The sequence below is a fragment of the Oncorhynchus tshawytscha genome, unplaced genomic scaffold (genome assembly GCF_018296145.1).
Source record: "Oncorhynchus tshawytscha isolate Ot180627B unplaced genomic scaffold, Otsh_v2.0 Un_scaffold_5493_pilon_pilon, whole genome shotgun sequence".
NCBI classification, from domain to species: Eukaryota; Metazoa; Chordata; class Actinopteri; order Salmoniformes; family Salmonidae; genus Oncorhynchus; species Oncorhynchus tshawytscha.
In genome coordinates, this window is record NW_024609741.1 from 361,733 (window position 1) to 371,390 (window position 9,658).

Below are 9,658 nucleotides of genomic sequence, written 5' to 3' on the forward strand. Positions count from 1 at the left end.
CTTCCCTCTCTCTTCCCTCCCTCTCTCCTCCCTCTCTCTTCCCTCTCTCCTCCCTCTCCTTTCTCTTTCTATTTGTCTATCAGTCTTATTTCCAGCTCCTTCTGTTATCTCTCACTTAACTTCTCTCCCTCTCTCCTCCCTCCCTCTTCCCTCTCTCCTCCTTCTCTCCTCCCTCTCCCCTCTCTCCTCTCTTCCCTCTTCTCCTCTCTTCCCTCCCTCTCTCTTCCCTCTCTCCTCCCTCCCCTCTCTCCTCTCTTCCCTCTTCTCCTCTCCTCTCCTCCCTCTTCTCCTCTCCTCCTCTCTTCTCCCTCTCTTCCCTCTCTCCTCTCTTCCCTCTCTCCTCCCTTCCCTCTCTTCCCTCTCTCCTCCCTCTCTCCCCTCTCTCCTCTTCTCCTCTCTTCCCTCTCTCCTCTCTCTCCTCTCCTCCTTCTCTCCTCCCTCTCCCCTCTCTCCTCTCTTCCCTCTTCTCCTCTCTTCCCTCCCTCTCTCCTCCCTCTCTCTTCCCTCTCTCCTCCCTCTCCTTTCTCTTTCTATTTGTCTATCAGTCTTATTTCCAGCTCCTTCTGTTATCTCTCACTTAACTTCTCTCCTCTCTTCCATCTTCTCCTCCCTCTCTCCTCTCTCTCCTCTCTTCCCTCTCTCCTCTCTCTCCTCTCCTCCTTCTCTCCTCCCTCTCCCCTCTCTCCTCTCTTCCCTCTTCTCCTCTCTTCCCTCCCTCTCTCCTCTCTCTCCACTCTTCCCTCTCTCCCCTCTCTCCTCTCTTCCCTCTTCTCCTCTCTTCCCCCTCTCTTCCCTCTCTCTTCCCTCTCTCCTCCCCCTCTCTCCTCCCCTCCCTCTCTCCTCCCTCTCTCTTCCCTCTCCCCCTCTCTCCTCCCTCTCTCTTCCCTCTCCTCCCTCTCTCCTCCCTCTCTCTTCCCTCTCCTCCCTCTCTCCTCCCTCTCTCTTCCCTCCCCCCCCTCTCTCCTCCCTCTCTCTTCCCCTCTTCCCTCTCTCTTCCCTCTCTCCTCCCTCTCTCCTCCCTCTCTCTTCCCTCTCCCCCTCTCTCCTCCCTCTCTCTTCCCTCTCCTCCCTCTCTCTTCCCTCTCCTCTCCTCTCTCTTCCCTCTCTCCTCTCCTCCCTCTCTCCTCCCTCCCTCTTCCCTCTCCTCTCCTCCCTCTCTCTTCCCTCTCTCCTCCCTCTCTCCTCTCTCTCCTCTCTCTTCCCTCTCTCTTCCCTCTCCCCCTCTCTCCTCCCTCTCTCTTCCCTGTCCTCCCTCTCTCTTCCCTCTCTCTTCCCTCTCTCCTCCCTCTCTCCTCCCCTCCCTCTCTCCTCCCTCTCTCTTCCCTCTCCCCCTCTCTCCTCCCTCTCTCTTCCCTCTCCTCCCTCTCTCTTCCCTCTCTCCTCTCTTCTCCTCTCTTCCCTCTCTCCTCTCTTCTCCTCTCTTCCCTCTCTCCTCCCTCTCTCCTCTCTCTCCTCTCTCTTCCCTCTCTCCTCTCCTCCCTCTCTCCTCCCTCCCTCTTCCCTCTCCTCCCTCTCTCTTCCCTCTCTCCTCCCTCTCTCCTCTCTCTCCTCTCTCTTCCCTCTCTCCTCCCTCTCTCCTCTCTTCCCTCTCTCCTCCCTCTCTCCTCTCTTCCCTCTCTCCTCTTCTCCTCTCCTCCCTCTCTCCCCTCTCTTCCCTCTTCTCCTCTCCTCCCTCTCTCCTCCCTCTCTTCCCTCTCTCCCCTCTCTCCCCCTCTCTCCTCTCTCCCCCTCTCCTCTCTTCCCTCTTCCCTCTCCTCCCTCTCTCCTCTCCTCCCTCTCTCCTCCCTCTCTCCTCTCCTCCCTCTCTCCTCTCCTCCCTCTCTCCTCCCTCTCTCCTCTCCTCCCTCTCTCCTCCCTCTCTCCTCTCCTCCCTCTCTCCTCTCCTCCCTCTCTCCTCTCCTCCCTCTCTCTTCCCTCTCTCCTCTCTTCCCTCTCTCCTCTCTTCCCTCTCTCCTCCCTTCCCTCTCTCCTCTCTTCCCTCTCTCCTCTCTTCCCTCTCTCCTCTCTTCCCTCTCTCCTCTCTTCCCTCTCTCCTCTCTTCCCTCTCCTCTCTTCCCTCTCTCCTCTCTTCCCTCTCTCCTCTCTTCCCTCTCTCCTCTCTTCCCTCTCTCCTCCCTTCCCTCTCTCCTCTCTTCCCTCTCTCCTCTCTTCCCTCTCTCCTCTCTTCCCTCTCTCCTCTCTTCCCTCTCTCCTCTCTTCCCTCTCTCCTCCCTTCCCTCTCTTCCCTCTCTCCTCCCTCTCTCCCCTCTCTCCTCTTCTCCTCTCTTCCCTCTCTCCTCTCTCTCCTCTCCTCCTTCTCTCCTCCCTCTCCCCTCTCTCCTCTCTTCCCTCTTCTCCTCTCTTCCCTCCCTCTCTCCTCCCTCTCTCTTCCCTCTCTCCTCCCTCTCCTTTCTCTTTCTATTTGTCTATCAGTCTTATTTCCAGCTCCTTCTGTTATCTCTCACTTAACTTCTCTCCTCTCTTCCATCTTCTCCTCCCTCTCTCCTCTCTCTCCTCTCTTCCCTCTCTCCTCTCTCTCCTCTCCTCCTTCTCTCCTCCCTCTCCCCTCTCCTCCTCTCTTCCCTCTTCTCCTCTCTTCCCTCCCTCTCTCCTCTCTCTCCCTCTTCCCTCTCTCCCCTCTCTCCTCTCTTCCCTCTTCTCCTCTCTTCCCCCTCTCTTCCCTCTCTCTTCCCTCTCTCCTCCCTCTCTCCTCCCCTCCCTCTCTCCTCCCTCTCTCTTCCCTCTCCCCCTCTCTCCTCCCTCTCTCTTCCCTCTCCTCCCTCTCTCCTCCCTCTCTCTTCCCTCTCCTCCCCTCTCTCCTCCCTCTCTCTTCCCTCTCCCCCCTCTCTCCTCCCTCTCTCTTCCCACTCTTCCCTCTCTCTTCCCTCTCTCCTCCCTCTCTCCTCCCTCTCTCTTCCCTCTCCCCCTCTCTCCTCCCTCTCTCTTCCCTCTCCTCCCTCTCTCTTCCCTCTCCTCTCCTCTCTCTTCCCTCTCTCCTCTCCTCCCTCTCTCCTCCCTCCCTCTTCCCTCTCCTCTCCTCCCTCTCTCTTCCCTCTCTCCTCCCTCTCTCCTCTCTCTCCTCTCTCTTCCCTCTCTCTTCCCTCTCCCCCTCTCTCCTCCCTCTCTCTTCCCTGTCCTCCCTCTCTCTTCCCTCTCTCTTCCCTCTCTCCTCCCTCTCTCCTCCCCTCCCTCTCTCCTCCCTCTCTCTTCCCTCTCCCCCTCTCTCCTCCCTCTCTCTTCCCTCTCCTCCCTCTCTCTTCCCTCTCTCCTCTCTTCTCCTCTCTTCCCTCTCTCCTCTCTTCTCCTCTCTTCCCTCTCTCCTCCCTCTCTCCTCCTCTCTCCTCTCTCTTCCCTCTCTCCTCTCCTCCCTCTCTCCTCCCTCCCTCTTCCCTCTCCTCCCTCTCTCTTCCCTCTCTCCTCCCTCTCTCCTCTCTCTCCTCTCTCTTCCCTCTCTCCTCCCTCTCTCCTCTCTTCCCTCTCTCCTCCCTCTCTCCTCTCTTCCCTCTCTCCTCTTCTCCTCTCCTCCCTCTCTCCCCTCTCTCCTCTCTTCCCTCTTCTCCTCTCCTCCCTCTCTCCTCCCTCTCTTCCCTCTCTCCCTCTCTCCCCCCCTCTCCTCTCTCCCCCTCTCCTCTCTTCCTCTTCTTCCCTCTCCTCCCTCTCTCCTCTCCTCCCTCTCTCCTCCCTCTCTCCTCTCCTCCCTCTCTCCTCTCCTCCTCTCTCCTCCCTCTCTCCTCTCCTCCCTCTCTCCTCCCCCTCTCTCCCTCCTCCCTCTCTCCTCTCCTCCCTCTCTCCTCTCCTCCCTCTCTCTTCCCTCTCTCCTCCCTCTCCTTTCTCTTTCTATTTGTCTATCAGTCTTATTTCCAGCTCCTTCTGTTATCTCTCACTTAACTTCTCCCTCTGTCTCTCTCTCTCTCTTTCTGTTTCTCTTTTATACCATCTTAACTCTAAAGACACTTCACACTTCTGAGTCAATCCCTCTACGATTACATATGTGTGTGTGTGTGTGTGTGTGTGTGTGTGTCCACACTGCGTGTATATATTTCTATGTGTTAATCTAGGTCCCCCTAAATCAAAGCATCAGTGAAACTGCTAAAGGAAGCAATATGGGGACCACCCATGCACAGTGTGTATGTGTTTAATTGATGTGTGTGTGTGAATATGTGCGTGTGTGTACACCTGTGTGTGTGTGTGTGTATTTGACTAGAACCATGGTTTATGGTGGTGGATTAGGGTTGTTTGTCATGGAGGCCCAGTGTTTTAGTCAAACCATCACATCAGAGGAAGAGCTCACTAATGTCTCCATATGATAACTATCAGGCTGTTGTTCTATGTGTGTGTGTGTGTGTGTGTGTGTGTGGTCCATGTCTAACTCCTCCTCTGTCCTCCGGTCTCCAGGGAAACCATTTGGAACCTCCGTGTGGCCTTCCTCCAGGAGAGAGTTATCAACCAATGGGAATCCTTCACCATATGGAATGCTGGGAAACAGGGCCGGAAACTATACCGCTGCCTCAGTTCCTCCAATCAGAAGAAGGTATGTACCTTTCCAACAGCCAATCGCAAAAGGTTATGCAACACTTGCTAGCCAATCAGGAAAGGTTAACAAAACTCTCAATAGCCAATTAGGTTGCATCTTCCACAGTCAGTACTCTCTGATTGGTAGGATCAGGTGACCCTCCTCCCCAGAACACAGTGCTGACCTTAGATCTGTTTGTAGGTTCAATGATCCTTTATCCCGTGTCCTCTGATCCATCATGACAACATGGAGCTGTGTCCTCTGATCCATCATGACAACATGGAGCTGTGTCCTCTGATCCATCATGACAACATGGAGCTGTGTCCTCTGATCCATCATGACAACATTGAGCTGTGTGCTCTGATCCATCATGACAACATGGAGCTGTGTGCTCTGATCCATCATGACAACATGGAGCTGTGTGCTCTGATCCATCATGACAACATGGAGCTGTGTCCTCTGATCCATCATGACAACATGGAGCTGTGTCCTCTGATCCATCATGACAACATGGAGCTGTGTCCTCTGATCCGTCATGACAACATGGAACTGTTTATCCTGTGTCCTCTGATCCGTCATGACAACACGGAGTGGTTTATCCTGTGTCCTCTGATCCGTCATGACAACATGGAGCTGTGTCCTCTGATCCGTCATGACAACACAGAGCTGTTTATCCTGTGTCCTCTGATCCGTCATGACAACACGGAGTGGTTTATCCTGTGTCCTCTGATCCGTCATGACAACATGGAGCTGTGTCCTCTGATCCGTCATGACAACACAGAGCTGTTTATCCTGTGTCCTCTGATCCGTCATGACAACATGGAGCTGTTTATCCTGTGTCCTCTGATCCGTCATGACAACATGGAGCTGTTTATCTTGTGTCCTCTGATCCGTCATGACAACATGGAGCTGTGTCCTCTGATCCGTCATGACAACATGGAGCTGTGTCCTCTGATCCGTCATGACAACATGGAGCTGTGTCCTCTGATCCGTCATGACAACATGGAGCTGTGTCCTCTGATCCGTCATGACAACATGGAGATGTGTCCTCTGATCCGTCATGACAACATGGAGCTTTGTGCTCTGATCCATCATGACAACATGGAGCTGTGTCCTCTGATCCATCATGACAACATGGAGCTGTGTCCTCTGATCCGTCATGACAACATGGAGCTGTGTCCTCTGATCCATCATGACAACATGGAGCTGTGTCCTCTGATCCGTCATGACAACATGGAGCTGCATCTCAAATGGCACCCTATTCCCTATTTAGTGTCAATAATAGGATCCGATTTGGTAGTGCACTGAATAGGCAATAGGATGCGATTTGGGACACTCTGTGTTGAGACACTGTAGTAGGAGGAGCCAGCTGGTCATAATGGGTCGTGGATCACAATCTACTGTTACACTGACTGATACACCAGGTGTGGTGGGCTGACTCAGAGGTGTGGGGGGCTGCCTTAATCAACATCACGTCTTCAGCACCTGGGGAACAGTGGGTTAACTGCCTTTCTCAGGGGCAGAACGACAGATGTTGACCTTAATAGTGTGTGTACATACATTTACAAACAGCGGTTTGTGTGTGTGTTGGTCAGGTTCGAGCGTTCTGCGACGTGGACGAGAATAAGATCAAGAAAGGCTTCTACACCTATGAGGAGTCCAAGGTGAGACCCTACACTCTAGAACCATAGATACCACAACACTCTAGAACCATAGATACCACAACACTCTAGAACCATAGATACCACAACACTCTAGAACCATAGATACCACAACACTCTAGAACCATAGATACCACAACACTCTAGAACCAAACTACCATAGATACCACAACACTCTAGAACCAAACTACCATAGATACCACAACACTCTGGAGCCAAACTACCATAGATGTCAGATCAGATCTTGGAGCTAAGCTACCATAGATGTCAGATCAGATCTTGGAGCTAAGCCACCATAGATGTCAGATCAGATCTTGGAGCTAAGCTACCATAGATGTCAGATCAGATCCTGGAGCTAAGCTACCATAGATGTCAGATCAGATCTTGGAGCCAAACTACCATAGATGTCAGATCAGATCCTGGAGCTAAGCTACCATAGAAGGAGAAGTCCTAACCATGTTATTATGTTTGTGTCCTTTTCCTCTCCTCATTGTTCCTCCTGTCTTCCTCCCAGGAGAGGCCCAAGCCTCAGATCCCTGTACTGCACTACAGAGATGCCTCTCCACCCTACATCATCTGTGTCAAGCTGGTGAGTGGAGAAAGTGTGTGTGCGTCTGTGTGTCCTGTTGTTCGTTGTTCCAGATCGTATCTCCGCCAGGTCGGTAATCTCTGCTAATGGTATAATGAGCTAGGGCGTGTGCCCTGGCACACACACACACACACACGTACACACACACACACATGTACACACACACACGTACACACACACACATGCACGCACACACACACACGTACACACACACACAGCCTGCTGATCTTTGACTGCAGAACAATCTTTTTTTACCATGAACCTCACTGATACTTTGACCGGCGCTCACCTTCACACACACCCTCTTTAACCAGCGTTTTGCCTCAATAAATATATAACAGTTATAAAGCCTTAGTAAGAACCAGACAGGGTATAATATAAATATATAACAGTTATAAAGCCTTAGTAACAACCAGACAGGGTATAATATAAATATATAACAACCAGACAGGGTATAATATAAATATATAACAACCAGACAGGGTATAATATAAATATATAACAGTTATAAAGCCTTAGTAACAACCAGACAGGGTATAATATAAATATATAACAGTTATAAAGCCTTAGTAACAACCAGACAGGGTATAATATAAATATATAACAGTTATAAAGCCTTAGTAACAACCAGACAGTGTATAATATAAATATATAACAGTTATAAAGCCTTAGTAACAACCAGACAGGGTATAATATAAATATATAACAGTTATAAAGCCTTAGTAACAACCAGACAGGGTATAATATAAATATATAACAGTTATAAAGCCTTAATATAAGTAACAACCAGACAGGGTATAATATAAATAAGACAGGGTATAATATAAATATATAACAGTTATAAAGCCTTAGTAACAACCAGACAGGGTATAATATAAATATAACAACCAGACAGGTATAATATAAATATATAACAGTTATAAAGCCTTAGTAACAACCAGACAGGGTATAATATAAATATATAACAGTTATAAGCCTTAGTAACAACCAGACAGGGTATGCCCTGGCACATATAACTTAACAACCAGACAGGGTATAATATAAATATAACCAGACAGGGTATAATATAAATATATAACAGTTATAAAACAGACATGTATTATAACGCACAACAACCAGACACGTAGTAACAACCAGACAGGGTATAATAATATATAACAGTTATAAAGCCTTAGTAACAACCAGACTGTATAATATAAGACAGGGTATATATATAACAGTTATAAACCTTTGACTGCAGAACAGGGTATAATATCTTATATAAGTTATAAATAGTAACAACCAGACAGGGTATAATATAAATATATAACATATAAAGCCTAGTAACAACCAGACAGGGTATAATATAAATATATAACAACCAGACAGGGTATAATATAAATATATAACAGTTATAAAGCCTTAGTAACAACCAGACAGGGTATAATATATATATATAACAGTTATAAAGCCTTAGTAAGAACCAGACAGGGTATAATATAAATATATAACAGTTATAAAGCCTTAGTAACAACCAGACAGTGTATAATATAAATATATAACAGTTATAAAGCCTTAGTAACAACCAGACAGGGTATAATATAAATATATATATTCAACAGTTATAAAGCCTTCCTAAAAGTTATTTGGTGATCCTTTAACTGGGGAATTGAATTGCCTCTGGGTTTAGAAAACACACACACACACACACACACACACACACACACACACACACACACACACTCTCTGTTGGCCAGCCCAGGCAGACAGACAGTTAATGTTGTGTTTATCTAATTATGAGCTGCAGACAGCTAATCGACTGGCCCTGCCTCCCAGAGCTTCTAATTGGCCAATTATGGGAATCAGTGATTATTCAGTCAGAGGACACTGGGACCTGGACTCAATCTCTCTCACACACACACACACCTGGAGCCAATCACACAATGAATTGTTAAACACACCCATATGTTACAAGTACCGGATTGGGTTTAATTCCATTTAAATTCCATTTTCAATGAACATCTGTAATTTAATTAGGTTTACTTTCTGACTTGACTGGAAATGAATTGGAATTGGCCCCAACCCTGGTCCTTATCTCTTTAACTGTTGACCAATCAGATGCCAGAGATAACTCAAAACAGGAAGTGACCTCACCTACAGACAGGAAGTATGAGACTGACCATGGGCGTTGGTGATAATTAGAGCGATGACCAGCATCTCCTCCTCACTCTCACTCTTTTCATGTTCTGTCATTTCGTTCTCCCAGGACATGACCGGAGGAGTGTTTGAGGAAAACCTGAAGTCTCTCCATCTGGAAGAAGGAGTTGACTACTACCACTTCAACTAACACCCTGGGATGGAGAGATGGAGAGGAGGAGAGTTGACTACTACCACTTCAACTAACACCCTGAGATGTAGAGATGGAGAGGAGGGAGTTGACTACTACCACTTCAACTAACACTCTGGGATGGAGAGGAGGGAGTTGACTACTACCACTTCAACTAACACCCTGAGATGTAGAGATGGAGAGGAGTTGACTACTACCACTTCAACTAACACCCTGGGAGATGAGAGATGGAGAGGAGTTGACTACTACCACTTCAACTAACACTCTGGGATGGAGAGATGGAGAGGAGTTGACTACTACCACTTCAACTAACACTCTGGGATGGAGAGATGGAGAGGAGTTGACTACTACCACTTCAACTAACACTCTGGGATGTAGAGATGGAGAGGAGTTGACTACTACCACTTCAACTAACACTCTGGGATGTAGAGATGGAGAGGAGTTGACTACTACCACTTCAACTAACACTCTGGGATGGAGAGATGGAGAGGAGTTGACTACTACCACTTCAACTAACACTCTGGGAGGAGAGATGGAGAGGAGTTGACTACTACCACTTCAACTAACACTCTGGGATGTAGAGATGGAGA

The 9,658-nt window shown here is 48.7% G+C and overlaps 1 protein-coding gene across 8 annotated transcripts in view; it reads left to right on the forward strand.

The window, feature by feature from the left end:
* LOC121845695 (UDP-GlcNAc:betaGal beta-1,3-N-acetylglucosaminyltransferase-like protein 1) overlaps positions 1 to 9,391 on the forward strand; it is a 41,482-nt gene extending 32,091 nt beyond the window's left edge. For 6 of the 8 annotated variants that reach the window (XM_042317471.1, XM_042317467.1, XM_042317470.1 and 3 more), the window contains 5 exons: positions 4,375 to 4,510; positions 6,088 to 6,156; positions 6,668 to 6,742; positions 8,988 to 9,153; positions 9,200 to 9,391. In XM_042317471.1, the coding sequence (XP_042173405.1) occupies positions 4,375 to 4,510; positions 6,088 to 6,156; positions 6,668 to 6,742; positions 8,988 to 9,068 (361 nt within the window). In that variant the 3' untranslated portion in view covers positions 9,069 to 9,153; positions 9,200 to 9,391. Of the gene's footprint in view, positions 1 to 4,374; positions 4,511 to 4,693; positions 6,052 to 6,087; positions 6,157 to 6,667; positions 6,743 to 8,987 lie in introns of those variants that run through there. The other 2 variants (XM_042317468.1, XM_042317473.1) reach the window with 2 other exon arrangements.
* The last annotated feature ends 267 nt before the right edge of the window (positions 9,392 to 9,658 follow it).